The following is a 24,334-nucleotide window of genomic DNA, read 5'->3' as shown; positions in this document are numbered from 1 at the left end:
CCTCTCAGGTGTGCACACAGACTGACCACAAAGACCCACACCCTAATCCCACAGTCCATTTTCCATGCCTCACCCCAAGTGTTCACTGCTATCACTTTTGTTAGTGCAGAACTGGTTAGGTGGCTGTCCTTTGAATTCCAGCTCAAGTGTAACCTCAGTGCACCTGTCACTTCCTTAGGAAAGCCATTCCTAGCCACACCACAGTTCGCTATTATAAACTCACAGCACTTTAATAATTTGGTATGTATCTTTCCTAACAGAGTGAGCTCTAGGAATGCAGGAACCCCAGCTATCTGCTGACCACTGTGTCCCTAGGTACCTAGCACATAAATATTTTAAGTAGTTTCCACACATTACGTCTATCTTTCATTCAGTTCTTTAAAATGTTTCAAACATAAATCATAAAAGAATGAACAAAGTTTACAAGAAGGTCCCTCAAAGAAAACCCTCAGCCTTATGAGAGGAAGGGCTCAGGCCCAGGCTTCAGTTCTGAAGTGGACGCCTCCCCTCTGGAAGGTCTTCCACCTTAACCCATCCCAGCCTTCAGGCCAAGCAGAGTTTGTACCTGGATCAAGTCAGCAGCAACATTGAGTTTCAGTGAGAGAGGCAGTTCTTGTAGGGCTCGAACCAGTGACTCACTATCCACATAAAATGCAGAATTCTATACAACAAAGAAAAAGATCAGCAATGCTTGATTATGACCTTTTGGAAATGAAAGAGGTGAAAGAGTAACTATAAAAAATCATTTACTGGAGTGAGTTCTCATCCTCTCTCCACGTGAGGATCAACAAAACCAAAAGTGCCTTCTAAGGCCACCACTCCCTCTCTCAGGGAAGCCAGCCGGGGATCGGCCTCGGGTCAATCCTGCTTCTGCAGTTCCTGGCCAGCTGAGAGAAAATAAGTGCTTAGTGAAGTCTGGCTGGGCACCTACACCATATTCAGGAGAGGGAAAAAGCATCAGGCAGCAAGGTGTGCTGGTGGGCGACCCCCAGAAAGGAGCAGGTGTTGGGAACTTCCCTCCCCACTGCCAGCACCAACGTCTCCTCTGACTCTGTCCCGCTCGTGCAAACAAAAGCACATTGAAGTACTGACCTCATAAATTGACACAATTTTGGAAAACCATCCAGACAATCCCATAGTACCTAACAGCTATTTCTAGGTGTCCTGGCTGCCCAAGACAAGCAAACACCACCCACCCTCCATCTGCATGACTGTCTCAGGCTCAGCAAGCCCAGGTCTCATCCTCCTAGCACTGACACAAGTCTTGTAGTCTAATCTCTGCTCCATGGAAGGCCATCTCAAGTCACTGGGCTCACTGTGTCTATAGGCGGAGACATGGTCCTGGTGGCTCAAGCAGAGTCCACTACTAACTCCAGACCCGTGTGAGCCACTAATGTACACACAGCAGTGGTACATGGGTATCTGGATTTCAGCAGTCCTTCTGAAACAGTCCTGAACTGACAAGCTCTCAGATAAGCAACTCTGGCAGCACCAAAGTGGTCCTTCACCCTGGAAAGAAAAGGAATTTACATCTGGAAACAATAATGGATTTAAGAAACAGAATGGAGGTGGCATTATGGATGTGATGGGAAGTTGGCAGATGTCAGATAAAGGAGGAATTAGTGTGGAAGATGACTTTCAGGAGGCAGTCTCACAATCTTTGCTTGTAAGACTCACCACTGCACTGTTGGGCATGAAACAAAAGAGGACAAAGAAATGTGGAATCTTTGGCAGACCTCCATGTGTGACAGCAAGGCCTCGCTGTCTCAAAGATCGAGAGAAGGGGTTTCCAGTAGTAATGTGGAGACCTCCCTTGGGGTAAGCATTTGGGAGCGCAGCCTTCTGCTGGGCCCAGAAGGTCTTTCCCAACTGTGGTCGTGGTCAGTGGAGTTGTATGTCTAAGACTGAGGAGTGGCCCAGATGCATCCTCAATTCTACCCTCCTTTTTTGTTTTCGAGACAGAGTCTGGCCCAAAACTCGTGCTCCTCCTGACTCAGACTCCCAAGAGCTAGGATTACAGGTGTGTGACCCACAGATAAAACTAACCCACCTACAGTGTGCATGCTTAACTGGCAGCAGGAAGCAGGCTTAGCTGGGGGCCACCTCTCATTTCCCCAGACAGTATGCTTGAGCCCTAGAGTTGAGGAGCCTGGGGAAAGCCCCCAGTAATTCCCTGTGCATCTTGAAAGGAGTGAGTATCCCTGGCCTCCTCAGGTGAGAAGAAACTACACACAGCAAATAAAGCGCTTGCAGTTTATGGACTTGCTAAAGGATTTCTATTGTGTTTGTTCTTATTTTTACCCCTTTATCCTAACCGTAGAAGAGCTTGTTAAAACTATATGGGCAAAGGAACTGACACAGACTGACAAAATAATGAAAGAGTAGGGCTGGGGCAGGGCTCAAGTGGTAAAACATTTGCCTAGGAAGGGCAAAGCCCTAAGTCCAAAGCCCACTACTGCCAAAAGTCAAGCAAAAAAAGAAAGAAAGAAAAAGGAAGGCCAAATAGCAAAGTAATCAATTTTGATTACTGTGACAACTACAGAATTTTTACTTCACAACCGTCTATGAGAACTCACACACCTGGCCAGGTATAAAGGGAACTCCAACTTCAAGCACCTCTGTAACTCCAGTCCCCTGAAAACGCTCTGACCAGCGCAGGCAGCTGACAATAAGTGCTGCTTGCGTTAAGAGGACTTTTTCCCACCTGAGGACTCCATCTCCACAACAGGGAAAGGCAAGACAAACCCGTCTTACCTGCTTTGGACATGAAGTCTCACCATCCCATTCCTTCTCCTCAGCAAACCGAAACTGCGAGAAGGAGTCCCCTAGGAATAGGAGAAAAAATACAAATTTATGCATAAGCTAGAAGAACACGCAGTTTCTCTGTTTCCCTTTTGAAGCAAAGGTGCCACTTCTGAAGGGTTAACCTTTCCAAATTCAGTGATCCTACTCTGCAAGGTCTGTGTGTGGCAGGCACTGGAAATACTGGTGACAACACCATTCCATGTTCCATTCTATTCTGTGAGCCACCCCTCCACACGCTTAAAAAAGGGACAGCCAGCCACGCAGGCCTGAAGACGGCATGCCAATACCCATACACGGTGTGTTTCCATCTCATTTGCTCCATGTACACCAGGAAGCTTATACTTATGATTTTGGGGGTGGGCAAGGCAGAAAAGGGAGGGGAAAAATGGGACTGAAAAAAAAACATAACAGACTATCTCTGAGGAGAAGTCAGTGACCTCCACTATCACCCCCAAAAAAATCACTTCATCAGAATGCTGACCTCAGCAGATCATGAAGTGAACCAGGGCACTCTGCTCTGAGCTCCTGGAATACACGAGTGTGACGACAACGCTGCCCAGCAAACTGTCACAAGGCTCACTTTGTCAGTATGTGTGCGTCCACTCAATTGCATCCACAGCAGTTCATTCTATATGTGAAGAATTCTTTCTCTGCCTAGCCTTCACGGTTCCAAAACTGGATCTGGCTCACTAACCTACACATCCCTTCTACTTCCTGCAGTCAGCCTCTTCCACATTCCAAACACGCTTCCTACTCATTCCATTCTCTCATTTCTTAGCCTTCCCTTGTCTGGAAGACCCGTGTCTCTTCCCACTCATCGCCTACACAGACTTTAAGACTCAAGTACAGCCTAACCCTCCCAGGTGGTCTGACCTCAGAGTTTATTCTTTTCTTCTAAACTAATGGGGTGGGGGAGAACTCAACAATTAAGAGTTGAAAAGATAAATTAGAACCCACCTCCAGTTCCTTAATGCTCAAAGCACGTGGTTACAACATTAGTACAGTAAGACTGAGTGCACAGCAAAGGAACCAAGGAAAGTAAAATCTCTTCTCTGACTCACTGGTAAATTGATTCAGTCCCTTGAAATCATGGGTTCTCCATAATGCAACTGGTTAAGATCTTGGATGTGAACGTGTTTGTGTGCATGTATTTACTGTGATTTTTGTGTATTCTTAATGAATTAATATCCATGTAACATTAATAATTTTTAAAGGGCCACAGTAAGGCCACAAAAAAATTCTAAAACTTACCAGTCATATAAGCCATACTCACTTGTGATAGTAAGAAAAAGAAATTAATCAGAAGAAACCAAACTGCTGAGTTAGAATACAGAAGAGCAATAAGTACAAATCTATCCATAAGATGTGAGTAAAGATGTTCTCAGAGAAGCTGAAGTCTTAAATATGTTCATTACTAAACAAAATAACAATAAGATAGTAATCAATTGGAGAAGCTTGTGGGGGAAAAAAAAAAACTAACTTTTTTTGCTGGGAGGTAGGGGCAGTGCTTGGATCAAACCCAGAACCTTGTGCATGCTACACAAACCCTACACCCTAACCTCAATTTCTTTTTTCACTAACAGACCATTCTTCTTATTTAAATAACTGAAAACCAGGAGGCTTATGCTTGAAAATATAAACTAATTCCACTGTCATCTAACTGCTTTTCAAAGGGCAGTCAGCACACATAAAGAAGAACTGAGAAACGGCAACACTGGACAAAAGGAGACGAAAACAGGACAAGTCAGAGACAGAGCAGTCATGCCCAAAAAACTTAGACATACTCATGTGCCTGGAAAACCCAGAAATACTAATGTAACTGAAAACAAAGGAATGGGTGAGAGGCTCAGGAAGCAATCTGGTTCTAAAATTTACGCTAAAATAGCTCTCTCAAACAAAATCCAGTTAGAAAGCAAAATGGAAAGACATATCTGATTCAAAATGGCAAAATATCCACAGAAGCTTTAGGAATTAACCAGAAATGAACTAATATTAAAAGCTAACAAGGAAGATGAAAAATTCAGCACAAAGATACCATTTCTGCCTGATTTAATCTGCAAACTCAATTCAAATCCCCAAAAGATTTAACTTGTCTAAATTACTAAACTTCCATGTTTTTAAAATATGAAAAACTAAGGTGCTTTTTTAAAAAGGATGAAGAAATTGTTTTATTGACTATGAAAATGTGTTCAAAAGCCTCAATGACCTACAGCCAGCATTATACTTAACGTAGAAACACTGAAACCATTCCCTCTAAAATCAGGGAACAGACAAGGATACCCACTATCTCCAACTCCTATTCAACATAGTACTGGAATTCCTAGCCAGAGCAATTAGGCAAGAAGGAATAAAAGGAATACAAATAGGTAAAGAAACTGTCAAAATATCCCTATTTGCAGACGACATGATCCTATACATTAAAGACCCAAAAAACTCTACTCAGAAGCTTCTAGACATCATGAATAGCTATAGGAAGGTAGCAGGATATAAAATCAACATAGAAAAATCATTAGCATTTCTATACACTAACAATGAGCAAACTGAAAAAGAATGTATGAAAACAATTCCATTTACAATAGCCTCAAACAAAATCAAATACCTAGGTATAAACCTAACAAAAGATGTAAAAGACCTCTACAAGGAAAACTATACACTTCTGAAGAAAGAGATTGAGGAAGACTATAGAAAGTGGAGAGATCTCCCATGCTCATGGATTGGTAGAATCAACATACTAAAAATGTCTACACTCCCAAAAGTAATCGTCTAATGCAATTCCCATCAAAATTCCAATGACATTCATTAAAGAGATTGAAAAATCTACCATTAAATTTATATGGAAACACAGGAAGCCACGAATAACCAAGGCAATACTCAGTCAAAAGAACAATGCAGGAGGTATCACAATACCTGACTTCAAACTATATTACAAAGCATAGCAATAAAAACAGCATGGGACTGGCACAAAAACAGACATGAAGACCAGTGGAACAGAATAGAGGACCCAGATATGAACCCACAAAACTATACCCAACTTGTCTTTGACAAAGGAGCTAAAATTATATGATGGAGAAATAGCAGCCTCTTCAACAAAAACTGCTGGGAAAACTGGTTAGCAGTCTGCAAAACACTGAAACTAGATCCATGTATATCACCCTATACCAAGATTAACTCAAAATGGATCAAGGATCTTAATATCAGACCACAAACTCTAAAGTTGATACAGGAAAGAGTAGGAAATACTCTGGAGTTAGTAGGTGTAGGTAAGAACTTCCTCAACGAAACCCCAGCAGCACAGCAACTAAGAGATAGCATAGATAAATGGGACCTCATAAAACTAAAAAGCTTCTGTTCATCAAAAGAAATTGTCTCTAAACTGAAGAGAACACCCACAGAGTGGGAGAAAATATTTGCCAGCTTTACATCAGACAAAGGACTGATAACCAGAATATATAGGGAACTTAAAAAACTAAATTCTCCCAAAACTAATGAACCAATAAAGAAATGGGCATGTGAACTAAACAGGACTTTCTCAAAAGAAGAAATTCAAATGGCTAAAAAACACATGAAAAATGCTCACCATCTCTAGCAATAAAGGCAATGCAAATTAAAACCACGCTAAGATTCCACCTCACCCCTGTTAGAATAGCCATCATCAGCAACACCACCAACAGGTGTTGGCGAGGATGCGGGGAAAAAGGAACCCTCTTACACTGTTGGTGGGAATGTAAACTAGTACAACCACTCTGGAAAAAAATTTGGAGGCTACTTAAAAAGCTAGACATTGATCTACCATTTGATCCAGCAATACCACTCTTGGGGATATACCCAAAAGACTGTGACACAGGTTACTCCAGAGGCACCTGCACACCCATGTTTATTGCAGCACTATTCACAAGAGCCAAGTTATGGAAACAGCCAAGATGCCCCAGCACTGACAAATGGATTAAGAAAATGTGGTATCTATACGCAATGGAATTTTATGCAGTCATGAAGAAGAACGAAATGTTATCATTCGCTGGTAAATGGATGGAATTGGAGAACATCATTCTGAGTGAGGTTAGCCTGGCCCAAAAGACCAAAAATCGTATGTTCTCCCTCATATGTGGACATTAGATCGAGGGCAAACACAACAAGGGGATTGGACTTTGAGCACATGATAAAAGCGAGAGCACACAAGGGAGGGGTGAGGATAGGTAAGACACCTAAAAAACTAGCTAGCATTTGTTGCCCTTAACGCAGAGAAACTAAAGCAGATACCTTAAAGCAACTGAGGCCAATAGGAAAAGGGGAACAGGTACTAGAGAAAAGGTTAGATCAAAAAGAATTAACTTAGAAGGTAACACACATGCATAGGAAATCAATGCAAGTCAACTCCCTGTATAGCTATCCTTATCTCAACTAGCAAAAACCCTTGTTCCTTCCTGTTATTGCTTATACTCTCTCTACAACAAAATTAGAGATAAGGGCAAAATAGTTTCTGCTGGGTATTGAGGGGCTGGGGGGGGAGAGGAAGAGGGTGGAGTGGGTGGTAAGGGAGGGGGTGAGGGCAGGGGGAAGAAATGACCCAAGCCTTGTATGCACATATGAATAATAAAACAATAAAAATTTTTTTAAAAAGCCTCAATGAATAAAATAGACCAGTAAAACAGAAGGGAGCCTAGGCTCGGGTACACGGGTGTTTGGAGACCAGAGCATGTGGCTATTCACATGGCAAATTCCACTACATGCCTCAATCCTGTGTCCATACACAAAAATATATTCTGTATGGATCAAAGGTTTTCATGCACAAAAGGAGGCCTATGAGCATAACACTATTATAAAAACCAAGGCAGGCTGAGTTTTTATTATATCTTGAATTCAGAGGTACATAAATTAGATATTGCAAACTGAAAAATACACAAAAATGAAAATCTGTATGATAAAAAATCATAAACTCAAAAGATGACACAGACAAGAAACATTTGTAGCACGCATGGACATGTAGCTGATGTCTAACATGTAATCTGTCAGAGTAAAGCCACCCAGGCGAAAAACGGGAAGAAAGAATAAAAGAAATAAGATGGCTAATATATATGGCAAAATGGATTAAAGAACCTATCTCAGAAGATATTTAAAAATTGGCCAAAGAACTGAATGCCTTATGCAATATTATTTTTGTCATTCTTGAACTTTTATATATGACAAATGATGGGATTTCACAACTATATAATCAATATAAGGTTAAGTAATACAATGAAGCCCACTATATGGATTTAACACCTGAATATTCACTCTCAAATATAAGCAACATTTTAACAAAGACTAAGTACTTTGTTATAAGTCAATATTTTGATGAGAAAAGAGAAGTTTCAGGCACTCCCCACACATTCTTGCTGAGGCTATCAAAGTTACGAGGAAACATATTCCCAGAGAGAAGCAGAGCGCACACAGGTTAGGCCAGCAGTCAAGACCGCTGTCCACTGAAGTATGTGTCAGTACTCAGAAAGTGGTACTGAACTCCTCTAAACCACCCAAAACTCTCTAGGACTTAAAGCAAGTCTTAAGAAATACAAGAAAACTGAAATAATTTTTTGCATCCTATCAGATCATTAAGGAATAAAATTAGTTATCAATAGCAAAAGAAACTACCAAAACTACACAAACACATGGAGACTAAACAATGCATTTTTGAATGATCAGTGGGTCACTGAAGAAATGGGAAGAAATTTAAAAGTTCCTAGAAACAAATGAAAATGAAAATACAACATACCAGAAGCTATTGGATATAGCAAAGGCAGGTGTGAGAGGAAAGTGTGTAGCTAAGGCTACCTACTTTTAAAAAGCAGATGGATCTCAAATATGTAACCTAAAACTCTTAGAAAACCCACAAGAAGCTAAACCCCAAATCAACAGATAGAAATGATAAAGATCAGGTCAGAAGTTAATGAGGTGGAGACTAAAGGAGCAAAGAATCAATGAAACAAAGAACTGGTTCTTTGAAAAGATAAGTAAGACTGACACATCCTCATCCAAACTAAAGAAGGGGGGAAAGACCCAAACTAATAAAATTAGAAATGAGAAAGGAGATATTACAACAGATACAAATGAAAGTCAGAGGATCATTTGGGAGTATTTTGAAATTTTTTATTCCAATAAATTGGAAAATCTAGAAGAAATGGATAAATTTCTAGGAAGATATGAGCTACCAAAATTGAACCAGGAGAATATAAATAACGTAACAGTTCGATAAGGAGCAAAGGGATTGAAGCAGTAATAGTTGTCCAGCAAAGAAGAGCCCAGGACCAGATGGACCATTGCTGAATTTATCAGACCTCTAGAGAAGAACTGATGTCAACATTCCTCAAACTATTCCATAAAATACAGAAGGAAGGAAAATTACCAAAGTCAGTCAGTGAAGCCAGCATTACACTGATACTAAAACTGGATAAGGACATAACAAAAAAAAAAAAGAAAGAAAATCACAGACCAGTTTCCCTGATGAACACAGATGCAGAAATTCTCAATAAAATACTTGCAAATAGATTTCAACAATGTATTAAAAAGATCATACACCATGATCAAGCTGGTTTCATTACAGGGATACAAGAATGGTTTAACATATGCAAATTCATAAATATAACAAAGCACATAAACATTACCAAAGACAAAAAACACATGATCATCTGAAAGATGCAGAAAAAGCCATTGACAAAGTCCAACATCCCTTCATGATAAAAGCCCTAAAGAAACTAGGAACAGAAAGAACATACTTCAGTATAATAAAGGCTATGTATGACAAACATATAGCAGTCATAGTTATAAAATGAAGAAAACTTAAAGCATTTCCCCTAACAAAGGTGTCCACTCTCCCCACTCTTACTCAGTACAGTACTGGAATTGCTAGCCAAAGTGATAAGGCAAGAGAAATAAATAAAAGGAATACAAATAAGAAAGGAAAAAGTCAAATCATCCCTACTTGCAGATAATGTATTTCTATACTTGAAAGACTTCAAAGATCCCAACAGAAAACTTTAAGCTCATAAACACTTGCTGCAAAGTAGCAGGACACAAAATCAACACAGAAAATCAGCAGCTTTCCTGTACGCCAACAATGCACAGCTGAAAAGATTAAAAAAAAAAAAAACCCACGTAAGAATAAACCTAACCAAGGATGTGAAAAGCTCCTACAATAAAAACTGAAGGAAGGAACTGGAGAAAACATGGATTAACAGAATTAATACTGTGAAAGTGGTATTCTGTCAAAAGCAGTTAACTGATTCAATGCAATACCCATTAAAACACCAAAGCTATTCTTCACAGAAACAGAAAAAAAATTCAAAAATTTGCATAGAGGCATACAAGACCCTGAAAAGCCAAAGCAATCCTGAACAAAAAAGAGCAATGCTGGAGGTCTGTCACAATACCTAATCACATAAATTATACTACAGAGTTGAAGGAGCAGAGGCGCTGTGACAAAGGACTGGCACAAAAACAACAATCAGTGGAAGAGAAGACCCAGAAACAAACCCACGTGCCAGCCATCTGATTCTTGACCAGTGGTGAGGTTGATGGAGAAAAGACAACCTCATCAACAATGCTGCTCGGAAAACTGGCTGTCCACATGTAGAAGACACTGTGCAAACAACTCAAAATGGACCAGCAATCTTAACGTAACACCTGAAGCTAAAACTGGTGCAAGAAACACTGGAAGATGGAGGCCTACGCAACAGCTTTCTGACCAGGACTCCAAGTGCTCAGGAAATAGGAATTGACAAATGGACTGCATCAGATTAGAAATCTTCTATACATCAAAAACAATTACCAGAATGAAGAGACAACCCACAGGAACCTTCACACCCTGTGTGGGAATAAAATTAGTGCAGCAGTGTGCAGATCAGTCTCTAGACCCTTCAAGAAAGTAAAAGTAGAGCTCCACCTGACTCCATTCCACCACTCCTGGGCACGAATCCAAAGGAGTCTCAAGATGCAGTAACGATGCCTGCACGTCATGTTTACTCCAGCACTATTCACACTAGGTGAACTATGGAATCAGCCCAGGTGCCCAACAGTAGATGGGTGATGAAGAAAATGTGGTACATATACATAGTGGAGCATTATTTAGCCATAAAGAGGAATCAAATTGTGTCATTTGCAGAAAAATGCATGGAAGTGGAGATCATCATGTGAAATAACCCAGACTGAGAAGGACAAAGGTCATATGTTCTCTCATGTGCAGTCTAGACCCATAGATACAAAAAAACCCAAAAAGACCTGAACCTAAATGGAGGACTATTTTGGGGGGAGGGGATGTGTAAGGCAAGAAAGGGGGCATGCGAGGGTGATGTGGGAGAATACCATCAAAGTACTATCCACCAGACAAAGGACTGATAACCAGAATACACAGGGAGCTCAAAATAAAACACTGCCCAAAAATCAATGAACCAATAAAGAAGTGGGCAACTGAACTTTTTCTAAGGAAGAAGACCAAACGGCCAAAAAATACATAAAAATGTTCATCATCCCTACCCATAAAGGAAATGCAAATCAAAAGCACACTAAGATTCCACCTCACTCCTGTTAGAATAGACTACCAAGAACACCAACAGCAACAATAAATGCTGGTGAGGATGCAGGGAAAAGGAACCCTCATACACAGCTGGTGGGAATGTCAGCTAGTACAACCACTTTGTAGAACAATATGGAGGCCTCTTAAAAACTAAACACACCTGCCATTTGATCCAGAAATACCACTTCTAGGGATATACCCAAAGAAATGCGACTCAGGTTACTCCAGAGGCACCTGCACACCCATGTTTACTGCAGCACTATTCACAATAGCTAAGCTATGGGAACAGCCAAGATGCCCCACTACCAATGTGGGTATCTATACACAATGGAATTTTATTCAGCCACAGAGAAGAATGAAATTTTATCATTAGCAAGTAAATGGATGGAACTGGAGAACATCATCTTAAGTGAAGTTAGCCAGGCTCAGAAGGCCAAAAGTCACATGTTCTCTGTCATATGCAAATTATAGACCTAAAACAAAGGCAGTATTTTATTGGACATGGGTCACACACTAAGGGGAGAACATGCACAGGAGGAATAGGGAAAGGGAAGGAAACCTAAAACTTGAATGTGGTTGATGTGCTCACTGCACAGGAGGGAATAAAGTAATCTTAAACTGGCAGAGGCCATGACGGGAAGGGGACCAGGAAGTGGTGAAGAGGTCTGGCAGAGATGAACCAATGTGGGTTGTGATACACAAGTGCATGGAAGCAATGCTAGGAATCTCTCTGTATAGCTGTCTTTATCTCAAGCTAGCAAAAACGCTATGTCTTTCTTATCTCTTATGTTTTCTCTTCAACAAAATCAGAGACGAAGAGGGCAGAACAGGTTCTGCCTGGAAGCGGAGGGTTGGGGGGGTGGCACAAAAAATGTATACACGTGAGTAAATGTAAAAATGATAAAAAGAGGGAAAAAAGTACACTGTGTTTAGTGAAACTCATTATTTGTACACAAGTAAAAAAGTCACATGGAAAGGCTGAAAAACTGAGCACAAAGCAGCAATTCAGGAAGTGGTAAACCTGAAGTTTGGGTGAGCCCAAACGAGCTCAGGAGCTGGAAAGTGCACATTTCACTGCGTCCTAGAAGAGGGTGGCCGGCCTCACAGACCAGGCCCAGCTGTGAGTCAGCTCACACTCTGCCTACACAAAGCAAAAGGAAAGGAAATGACACTAACAGCAGCATAAAATTATTTCCACAATTTTTATACACACTTCCAGTCACTAAAGGAGAAAAAGATCCAAGAGATGAACGCACTAGCACCGTCACATGAGGATGCTGTAAGCTCACCGTGTCAGAAAATTATAGTCATAAATAGGGAGATTCACAAACTCACCTTTGGTCCACACAAAATGAGCTGTATATAAAGAAAATGCTGGGGGAAAATGAGCTGCCTAAAGCATTTAACTTTTGGTAGTCAAACTTCAAAACAACATAACTCAGAGTGTTTTTTAATCCTCACAAAGCACACAGAGGATAATTTTAAATAAGCCTGGTGCCAGGAGTACTATACACCACTGACCCCTCTCATTCTGCCATTGGAGATGGCCCTAGAAACAAAAGCCCTTCTGGAAAGCGTTATCAAAGCCTTCCCTCTCAACTGTAACATGAACGGCGACATTCCCAAGTGTGCCACTCCTATTCCTCACCCCTCAGACATGGGCACGAATGTAGGATCAGAGAGCTGCTAACATGCACACAGCGTTCTGCTCCGCGCCTGGGGCTCACAACCTTGAAGGAAGGAGCAGAAAGCCAGCTGCTGGCAACAGAACCGGCACGGCGAGACCATGGGTACAGCACCACACCCCGAACAGAAAGCACAAGGGCACACGCCAAGGACCCTCCTTCCACCAGGACTCCTCTTGGGGCTGGGAGACTGGCATGGCCTTGCTGGGTACTTAGACAGTACTCTTAAACAGCGTGGAAGAAGGACACAGCCTGTAATGCAGTATGCAGGAGCAGCAAAAATCCCAAATATTCCACTTGGCAGAGAAGAAAAACAAAACAGCAACCTGCAAAATCCAAGGACTGCTTATTAAGAAGATAATTTAGGGAATCTGTTTAAAAAGGGTGGTAATAGCCAACTGATGCACAATGGGAGTTCACGTTTTCCCTAGTGAGAAAAAGTCTCACAGCAGGTGGCATGGTGCTGCACACCTGTAATCCCAGCACTTGGCGACTGAGGCAGGAGGATCTCAAGTTTGAGGGCAGCCTGGACTACACAGTGATGCCCCCTCAAAAAAGGAAAGCATTATACCATTCTATTTCAGCAATACTGTTGAAAGTTGGTGTGTACATAATGAAAGCTGAAACACAGGAGACAGAAAACTTTGTTGCATTTTAAAAGTCAACTCCATTTTTCTATTGCCAATTTTCATTCATTTCTAAAATCAAGTGATTGTGTGAAGCAGCAAAAATGTTAGGAAACTATGAACGAGAAATACAAGAGATGGCGCAGTCATAACTTGCTTCTGAAAAGACTGTTTCAAGCAGGGCACAGGTTCCAGCTTCTGGCATCCCATCTACAAACCCCCAAGTCCAGGGTGTGAGGAGACAAGCCTTCACCCGGGCAGCTACTCCTCCAGAGGATCCCAGCTGTGCTCTGAAGGGCAGCAGCATCCTAGCCACTGCCCTGTGCTGGCAGAGCTAAGCAAACGGTGTGCTGCTCCTCCAGCTAGCTGGCTGGGAGCTGGTGCCCCTGCTCATCACACATGTGGCGGAGACAGTGGCCGCAGCAGCACTCAACAGCCAAGTGCTTTGCTGTGTGCTCCACAGCATGTTCCACTGCTGAAGATGTTGCTAATCAAATTTCAATTAGGCTTTTGAAACTTCACATTTTTTCTTATATCCTAAAAGCCCAGTCGATGACAATGATATTTGGCCTTAATTTCAGCTGAGGATGCTAACGTTTGACAGTTGGCAAACCAATACTCAATTAGGGACATTCTCATGAGAGTACGTGTTGACCTGGGAGAGAGCCACTGTTTCACCTGTTACATGAAAAAAGTAAGTTCTAAGTCTGAATAAGGTATATATGATAAGTATACACATCAAAAAAAAAAAAAAAACCTTACGCACTGAAGTGAATCAAGATAACTATGTGCCTATTTTAAGATGGAGGAGAGTGAAGGAGACTTTTCCTTTCTGCACATGCATTTTCAGCTGATTTTCCTTTGTAAACAACAAAGGAACTTGGAACTGAGCCAAACAGAAATAAGGAAATCTAGAAAGACAAGGCTGGATTTTCTTGAGGGAAGGGGCCTTCGTGGAATGCATTTAGGATGAGTGCATTCATGGCCTCAACGGCTGGAATGATGACATCATCCACTCTTACACAGATGAAGAGCCTCCAGGCCTAGAGGGGCTCAGTGACCACCAGAAGCCAGCCCTGTGGACTCAAGGCCTCAGCCGGCAGTATCCATCACGCACTAATAACTCACTTTGAATACTAAAGTCCTTCTGCTAGGACTGACCTCTCTGTAACCAGAACACACACTCGACAAATACATCATGACATCTGGTACCTAACATTTGATATGTTCACAACAGTATCTCCAGATATGAAAATCTAAACTAAGAAATAAAGATTTCCTCGCTTTAACATTACATGGCATGATGACTTTGTTATTGGGTTTTGGCAGTACTGGGGCATGAATTCAGGCACTCTACCACAACCCAGAGGGGTTTCGTACATGCCACGGCACTTATCTAGTGACAGCACTGATGGAGAACACAGGCATGCCAACCACATTTCTTATATTTATGTCATCCAGGTGCTCACTCTGCTTAAGCTCTCAAACTCATCCAGTGTGTCTCATGGTTGGAAGCAAAGTGGACTCTCATTTGCTAGGATTCCACAGACCAATCTGCCCTCTAGCTAGAGGTAACACTGCTTCCATTTGAAGTTGAGCTTTCAGCCAAGCAAAAGCACTTAGCATAGCTGTGCAGCCCTTGAGTGAGCATTCAGGTGGACCTACAAGGACCGCTGTTTATCTGCACAGACAGAGATTGAAGACCGTCCATTCACACGACACAGGCCAGGTGCACACGAAGAGACTGTGAAAGACAAAAATCTGCTCACATCTAATACCTATAATCTGATGGTGGCACATCCCATAATGGACATCCTTCCTGGATGTTTTGTTTTTGTTTCCCAGACAGGTTTTCACCATGTAGCCAGGCTGGCCTTGAACTCTCAATCTTCCTGCCTCAGCCTCCTAAGTGCTGGGATTACAGACATGAACCACCATGCCCAGCTACTGTTCTGATCTTTGGAGGCCTGTTAGAGTGGATGTTTTGCCAGTTCTGGACGAGAACTTCAGGTTAAGCTCCATTTTCCAGGCTCTTCTTTATTGTAACCACTCCCCTTTGCCCTCCACCCATAGCACATGCTCTCAACCAGGACCCAAATCTCTGAGAAATCACAAATGAACTTTATCAGCTGACAGAGCTCATGCAGAAAGAATATGCCAGTGTCACCACACTGGTTGCCACAGAAAATGAAATGTATTGTTTCTTCTCTCAGAAGGTCCCTATTGGTCTGCAAGATCCAGGTGGATCTTAACACACAGACCGACACAGATCCAGGGAGGGCCCAGGCTCAGCCTGTGGGACATAAAAGTCCTCACCACTCCCAACTTCTGGCTTCCACATGAGCCTTTTTCAGACACAGGCAGCCTTCGCTTCAACAGTACCCTCAAACAATGTGACACCAAACACGGTCTTTGTGAGGCAAACTATACAAGCCACCACAATGACTACTTTACAAGTTAGGTTGAGCTGAAAGAACAAGAGCTCAACAGTGACACACAAGCTTTCTCACCAGCTGTGGGGCCCCCAAAGCCCCGCAGCATCAAAAGTCCACACTGAGCTCTACATGCTAGGATGGTCCTATCTGTCCGATGCCCCTAAAAGCTGTGTCTCGTCTGCATGCATTAGGGAAGGGAAAGCCAGAAAGACTCAGCTTCCAGAAAGACTTCTTGGCTTTATGAGAGAAGCATGATGCTAACATTCTGGAATGTAGAAGCCAGTTGTTTCCCTCAAAATAGCTGGTCACTCTTCTGTGCTAATAAGCACGCATCAGCTGACAATCTGCAAAGTCTCTCAGGTCAGTCATTTTCAGAAAATGGCTAATGTCAAACCCTGATGCAGAACTCCATGGTGGGAGTGAATTGTCTGACAAAGCTGAGCGAATAGGAGTCGAGTCTTCAGCAGGACAATGACGCGGTAGACCTTAGGACTCATCTGGCAGTTAGGGTAGCTCTGGCTGTATGGAACAAGACCTGGGTAGTCACGGCTAAACCAGACGAAAGGTGCGTCTCTGTTAACTAAATGGTGCCCACATGTAGGCGATCAAAGGCTGGTATGGTAGCCCAGGATCCTTTTGTTCATTGTTCTGCTGTCCTGGGAAGACATCCAAGATGATGACCAGACTCCTGTTGTCCCAACAAAATTCTGGACAGCAAGAGAGGTAGAGTTGAGAAAAAAAGGGGCAAGAGGCATGCACTACCTGTCTGCTAAGGTTTCCCAGAAATTACAATAGAGCATTTCCACTGATTTTCATTTCCAATTTTGATATGGGATAAGTGTGGAGAAAATTCGGGTTTCTAGCAAAATGCAACACCTTTTTTTTTGTTAAACCAAAATAAGCACTGTTTACTTCCTTTCTAGAGGAGAAACACTCCCTGCTCTCACGCAGACCCCAAGCTGAAAACAGCAAGAAGGGCTACAGGAAATAGAAAAAACAAAAAAACAAAACTTAAATTTCTTCCTCAAAGCCTTGAAAAGGTGGCACTATTCATTTTATCATTTTACACACATGCAAATAGCAATATGCTTATGGTACAATTTGTGTAGAGAAGACTTAGTCTACCTAAAAAGCTTATTTGTATTTCATTTATAACTCATTTGACACCCCAAGTGATGAGTTTTCTGGGTTTCCCACTGGGTAGAAATATCACACAGTCACTCAGAGCTCAGGTCCAACTCCTGAAGCGCACTGCCCTCTGACTTCATGGGCAATCTTGCAATCACAGGCGGTTCCCTCCCAGGGAGCAAGCGAGAAGTGCTCCATTAACTTTCCCAGACACTCACGTACTATCGGGGAAAACTCCCCAGGACAAAGCCTAAAGAGAACTCACTGCCGACCTGAGGAAGGGGTTCTGCTTCTTCAGTTGTACCTCACTGCAGTGCTCAGAGACTAAAACTGAATGATGCTGTTAGAGAACACACAATGGTGGACACAAAAGACACAAAGGACACTGGGCGGGGGAAGTGTTAGAAATGTGGGCCCCAAATGACCACGTGGAGAGGAGTGATCTGGCCAAGAGATTCTTTATTGCGGGGTGGGAGAGGGAGAGAGCAGAGAGAGCCAAGAGAGAGAAGGAGAGAGGGGCAGGGGCTTAAATACCCCTCAGTGGGACTCAGCATGATCTGATTGGTTAGGATCTTATGGTTCATGCTGATTGGAGGTTGGGGCAGAAGGAGGGTTCAAGCTAGACTTGAGTCCTGGGAGGCAGGACTGTGACCCTGGAAAACAGAAGCTTAAGGGTGCAGTAAGAACTGAAACCTATCAGTGCTATTATTGCCAACAGGAAGTGGGGAAAGTAACTCAAGTCGGAGCAAAGCCTTCTAGCTTAGGCTTTTCCTGCCTCAGCCTGGAGCACTGGGATTAAGGCAAGCACTACCACACGAGCTCATGGGGGCCTCTAATCAAAGAAGAAAATGAAACTTTTTCTCACCAGTGCCAAGATCACTTCTGTCAGTGTTCAGCAGATTTGTCTTTTATTGCTGTCTCCACTGTTGGCTTCGGAAGTTTGTGCTTAGCTGAAAACTCAGACAATATAAGACTAAGAGGCTCACACTGTGCCTCAAATTTGCCTATTCCCCATGTACGTGCTAATTTTAAATTGTGTGCTTCTGTGCCTCTTCCCTCTCCTAGTCAACCCAACAAGTATGAGATACGTTTCTGCATGGGGAAAAAATTCTCAGTATCCAACTTGCTTTCTCATCTTCTCAGATTTTCTTTCGACTTAAAAATGATTTTAAAAAACACTGTTCTACTAAACTGTGATTTAAATGAGCATATGATATGCAGAGTAATTTGAACTTTAAAAGGTTTTTGTTTAAGTTTCCTGTCAAAAATTAGAGCTAATAAAGGTACAAACCATGGAGGGAGGTGGTGGTGACAGTGGTTGTTTTTGTGGGACTGGGGTTTGAACCCAAGGCTTTGAGCTTGCAAAGCAGGTGCTCTACCTCTTGAGCCACACTTCCAATCTATTTTGCTCTGTTTATTTTGGAGATTGGGGGGGGGTCTCAAGAACTATTTGCTTGGACTGGCCTCAAACCTTGATCCTCCCAAGTAGCTAAGATCATGGTGTGAGCCACTGGCACCTGCCAAACCCTGTTTTTAGATCTTCAAGTCAAGTCCTTTGATCCTAACCAAAAGCGGCCATGGCTCCTTGTCCCAGTATTCGGGAATATACAGGAAACCCGCCATACAGTTTGAAAGGAGCCACAAAGCTCAGTTGTACACCAGTTGGATGGGGGCACAGAGAGGACACAAAGTCGCGTTCTGCAACAGCAAACTCCACATAGAGCTGTTTGCCACAGGGTGTCAATCCTAAGTATTTAATTTAGCTTTGGGGAGAAGATATGGTAAATGGGTGCTTTTCTTGATTTTTCAGCTCATTTTTGTGTGCTTACTTTCTGTACTGTAACTTTACTAAATTTGCTTATTAGTTTTAATAACTTTGTGTGTGAGGTGTGGAGTTTTTCCACATATATGATCATGTGATCGCAAATAGTCACTGATTTTACTTCTTGCTTTCTGGCTGGGTGCCTGTTTCTTTTTACTGCTGACTGCTTCACAAGCCTTCTGTGCAGGGCTGAGTAGGAACAGCAGTCACACACGTCCCTGCCTGCAGCCATCGGACCTCCACGGGACACTTTCAAGTTGTTCCCCTTTACTTACGCTGTTGCTGTTGGCCCTGAGTTTTGTGGAACTGGCCTTTATGATGCTGAGTGTTTATCAATGGATGCTGAATGCCATCAAGGGCCTTTTCTGCATGAATTGTGACCTTATGATTTTTGTCCCTCATTCTGTTACTGTGGTCTATCACATTGACTGATTTGCATATGCAAAATCTACCTTGCATGCCAGGGGTAGATAGCACCTTAATAATACAATAAAAAGGAAATACTTGTGAATAAATTTAATCAATGATCTCTACACTGAAAATTATAAAACACTGGTGGAAGACATTGAAGACAAATGAAAAGATATTCTTGTTCATGGATCAAAAGAATTAATATTGTTAAAACAGTCATACTACTTGTGTTAGTTTTATTGTCACTGTCACCAAATACCTGATGTAAACAACTTAAGGGAGGAAGAATTTATTCTTACTGTTTCAGAGGTTTCAGTCCCTGTGGTGCACAGCAGCTCACTCCATGGTGACAGGAAGCAGAGTAACACAGAAAGTGGCCAGGGAGAGAGAGCCCCACCTATATCCTCCAGTCAGGCCATTCAGGGTTTTAAACCAGTGATTAGGCCTAGCCCTCATGACCTAATTGTGCTAAAACGCCCTCACAGACACAGGCATTTCTCATCCAGTCAGGCTAACAACCACAAAGCCATACACAGTTTAGTACAATGCTATAAGCTCCCACTGGTATTCTTCAAACAAACAGAAAAATCTTAAGTTCCCATAGAACCAGAGAAAAACTGAATAGCCAGAGCAATATTGAGAGAGAAATACAAAGCCAAAGGCATCGCAATTCCAAATTTAAAATTATATTACAAAGCTATAGTGATAAAAACAGCATGAGACTGACAGAATAACAGAAACACAGACCAAGGGAATAGCAAAGGGCCCAGAAATGCATCCAGATATGTATGGTCAATGAATTTTCAACACGGGCACCAGGAAGACACACAGGGAAAGAAGAGTCTTAGGTGTGCTGGAGAACTGTCTGAGACTATTCGATTGTCAGCACTTGCTTTTGCTTTTAAAATGTGGCACTCACTTCTAGAACCACTTCCTTCCTTCTAGCTCCAGCCAAGAAATCGAATGGGAAAGGTAGGTGACGTGTAATGGTCCCTACTGTGGGAAAAGCAGTAAGTCCATCACTGGTAATGAGTAGCTGACTTAGTACTACCATTTATGAAACTGAATAATTAGGACTTAGAATTTGTTTTAAACTAGAGACGAATGGCAAATTCTAGACTTTAAAGTAATTACTGTGTCGTTGAAAAGAAACACGCACCAAAATTATATTTTACTTATATGGTTATGAAGTCAGATCTTTTGTATTTAAAACTGTTTGTTTTCCTGTCTACATTTGTACATTAAATGGAATGACTACAACAATCTCAATAGTAACACTTCAATGGAATGTGGCTCTGTGGGAGAGGGTTGCAAGGACTCATTTCTAATACAACCACTGTAAGTGCAGCATCCTCCACAGGCGCTCAGAGAAGGGGAAGGGAGGTGCATCTTTCTCACAGATGCAGAAGCCTGGGCAGGACACGATGACTGTGACCTTGGCATTCTCCAATTTCAGCAGAGCTGCCATCATCTATGTCTTCTCTTCTGTGTCCTTATTTGCATGATTTTGTCCTTGTGTGCAAAAACTAACCAAACTGTGATTTGAGGATCCTTAGGTTTTAATCTAAAAGAATGAGTTGTGATGTACTCTTGAAACACATTTTTTGGAAAGGAATTACCTAGAATATTTTCTCTGCATGTTAGAAGCCTTGCTGAATTTTGTATGCCAGCTCACACATTAACAATAAAATTGCTTTTTCTGAAGCCAGTAACATAACACTTTTGAATCAATGTTGCATTTCAAGAGGGAACTATTTCAACAGATGAGTGAAGTGGATTCAGAATACCAAAGTCTCCAGCTTGTCTCTAGAATCTCCATCAATAAGAAAATTCAGTTTTGGCATAGGTAATTGCTGGTGATAGGAACCTCTTCACTGTGCAGGAGTAAGAAAAGGGGCTCAGTGCCCCCCTCCCCAAAGCATCTACTAAATTAAGTAAGACTCTGTACTTAGGCAGTGGAGCACTTGCTACCTGGGTACCACTTACATGCAGACATCAAATTGGACCTTCTGGTTTTCATTCATCCTTCCCTGTCTGGCCCATATTGTCCTCATCCCTCCAGGACTCTTCTGAATACAGCTTTTCAGAAGTTATCTTGACTGTCCTAGAGCACAGTTACTGGGATGTTTCCTTTTCACTTTGGTAAGACTCATTTGACAGTAACATTTCTCAGCTTTTCCACGTGGCACTACACATATTCCTTTTGTTATATGCCGGTGTTGAGGGTCCTTGCCTTCGCAGGCCAGGGCACTGGCTGGTGAGGCAGCTGAATGATGAGCAAAGCCGGTGTATAAAGTAGGATTTATTAGAGAGAAGGAAAGGCTACAGCTAGAGCACTGCAGCGGAGCCTGGAAGCCGGTAGCTCGATGCTCAGCTACTGAGAAGGCTGGGTTTTTATGGACGTTTTTCATTGGCCATGGATTTGCGGGCTTTCTCAGGTGAACTGGTTTGGTTTGCACCTTTATTGGTGGAAGGGAACAATCTTGAGAGCATTTTGTTCATCAGCCCTGTGGCAGATCTTTCAGACTCTATCTCTCCTTTAGGATGCAGGAATGCAGTTTACAACTCCCTCTCAGGGTGCAGGAATGATATTGCTCTCCATGGGAGATGGGATACTCACTCATCTGCCTTAAGTCTCCAGACCCAACACTTTCAAAGTGACTTTTTAAAATAATACAATGTCCAGAAAAAGATCTATGCATCTTAGGTGGCAGGAACAGTTTGGGGACTAACTTGATGTGAAAAGGATAAATCACATTTGAGATGCAAGGCACTCCCCAAGGCACAGTATTTAAATACGAATTTCTCAGCCATGAACTGAGATCATTACACAGCTGAACACAATGGTGAATGATACAGAGCTCTGAAATAAAGGGTTTAAGCATTGAAAAGTCATTGTGTAGTTTCTAATTGGCAATAGAAAACAGAAAGTCTACTTTGTTATAAATCACACAGGAAACAAGAATTGCAATTAGGAACCATCATAGTACTTAGATGCTGAAAATCAGCTGGGCTTCTTTGCTGCTCAGCTATGTCTGCAGAGGGGAGACGTCACTGTGCACCCCAACCTTCAGAGACGGAGACAGAGAGACGGTGCAGGGGAGAGGGGAGACGTCACTGCGCACCCCAGCCTCCCAAGAGAGATGGCGTGCCAAAAGAACTGAAAGTTGGCTCCCAAATTTAATGCTGGGTCTTGAGGGAAGGTTTCTGTCTCTGTAGTCTCTACCTTCCCTATGAACAGAAAAATTGCCTCAAAGCAGGTTATGGGAAATTGTTAGTCAAGCCATAAAATGAGACCAAGGCCAGGATAAAAGGCCCCATGCAGAGATAACCGCCCATCCCACCTTTCCTTTGCCTTCCTCTGCAAAAAGACTCCTGCTATGGATCCCCTGCTGCCCATCCCACTTTCTGAAACAGGACCCCTGTGGCTCCTCCCTAAACAACCAGGTCCCCAACCCCAGTGTGAGCCCACCTATTAGCAACCGCTCTTTCCCGGTAACCCGATCCCCTGCAAGGCTCTTTAAGAATCTTGTGATTTCACTGCTGGAGACCCAGAATTTTGAGTATGAGCGCATCTGGGACCACCAGCGTAAAATAAAATAAAATAAAAATCCTAGTTCTCCTACTTCTCTGGGTGTCCCCTGGTTTCTCATCTGACAATATTTCCAAAACACCTACATCATCTGTGGAGCCATGGAAGCAGCATGAAGCCATGCAAACCAGAGGGTGTTTAATGCTTAGCTTCAAAACTTACTGACTTTGTAATCTTAGTAAGTGAATGATCTGCCTTTGCCATCTGTAAAATAAGGTTTAATACTACCTGTTAGGTCCCCTGGCCCATAACTACTTGCAAAATCCCCCTGCTTGCAAAACTGCAGAAAACTTCCTGCTTTTCAATTAGCTGTGTGTACTGAGCTGTTCCACCTGGTGATCACTGATAATCAGAGCCCAACAACCCAGTTGTTCTCTGAAACAGATGCCCTCCCCCCTTTGATGGATGGTCCCTCCTATAAAGCCCACAGCCCAATCTGCCTGGGCTGCTGCACTCTGAACCCGAGAGAGACAGCCCAGTAGTCTGGCCCCCAATAAATCTTTTCTACACATGGTGTGGTCTCTGTTGGGGAGAGGTTAACAGGACACCCCTGCCCTGGTTGGCTTTTGTGTCCTGCCCTCTCCCATACCCAGACTGCCAAATTGACCCCACGTGCCTATGAACTTGGGATCCCAGACCATTTAGCCTTGCTGGCTCTCCCACCCACCACTAGACTTCCTTCCTCTACTGTCCACCTAATGTACTCCTCTCCTCGGACTAGGTGTCACCCTACTCAGGGCTGCCTGCTCACTCTCTCACACTCTCTCTCTCTCTCTCTCTCTTTCTCTGTCTCAGAAGTTGTAGCACTACACCAGGTACACCTCCTACACCCGCTGGGGCACCCACCACTTAGCACAGGGACGCCTGCCCTTGGGAATCTGTTCAGGTGACACTTTCCCTTCCCTTTCTCTCTCTCTCTCTCTCTCTCTCTCTCTCTCTCTCTCTCTCTCCCCTCTCTTATTGAATCTTGCCACACCTTCCAAATTCTTCTCACCCGTGACAAACCCCCCTCAAAGTCTGTCTCTCCCTCCCACTGACCCTCCTTCAGAAGATTCCTCCTTTACTTGTTACCTCACCAACTCAGTCCACCCACCTCCCAGCTCCTCTTCTCGCTGACTCTCCACCCCGACCTCTTCTTCTACCCCATCCTCCCACTGCTCTGACCACCACCTCCCTCATCCCCGGGCAGCTCACCTAAACCCCCACCACATATTCCCCTTCCACAGTGGTCACTGTTGACCCAGCGCCATTGGCCCGCCTGAATCTACATCTCCCCTGATCCATT

General features: G+C 42.8%; 1 protein-coding gene across 2 annotated transcripts in view; it reads right to left on the bottom strand.

Annotated features, from left to right (window-relative positions):
• Window positions 1-24,334, bottom strand: part of Aven (apoptosis and caspase activation inhibitor) — a 79,805-nt gene that overhangs the window by 2,091 nt on the left and 53,380 nt on the right. For both annotated transcript variants that reach the window (XM_020168271.2, XM_020168274.2), the window contains 2 exons: window positions 2,755-2,825; window positions 566-661 (listed from right to left, as the gene is read on the bottom strand). In XM_020168271.2, the coding sequence (XP_020023860.1) occupies window positions 566-661; window positions 2,755-2,825 (167 nt within the window). The remainder of the gene's footprint in view (window positions 1-565; window positions 662-2,754; window positions 2,826-24,334) is intronic.

This window comes from Castor canadensis, chromosome 2 (assembly GCF_047511655.1).
Source record: "Castor canadensis chromosome 2, mCasCan1.hap1v2, whole genome shotgun sequence".
Classification (NCBI taxonomy): Eukaryota; Metazoa; Chordata; class Mammalia; order Rodentia; family Castoridae; genus Castor; species Castor canadensis.
This window is presented reverse-complemented; position numbering and strand designations above follow the sequence as displayed.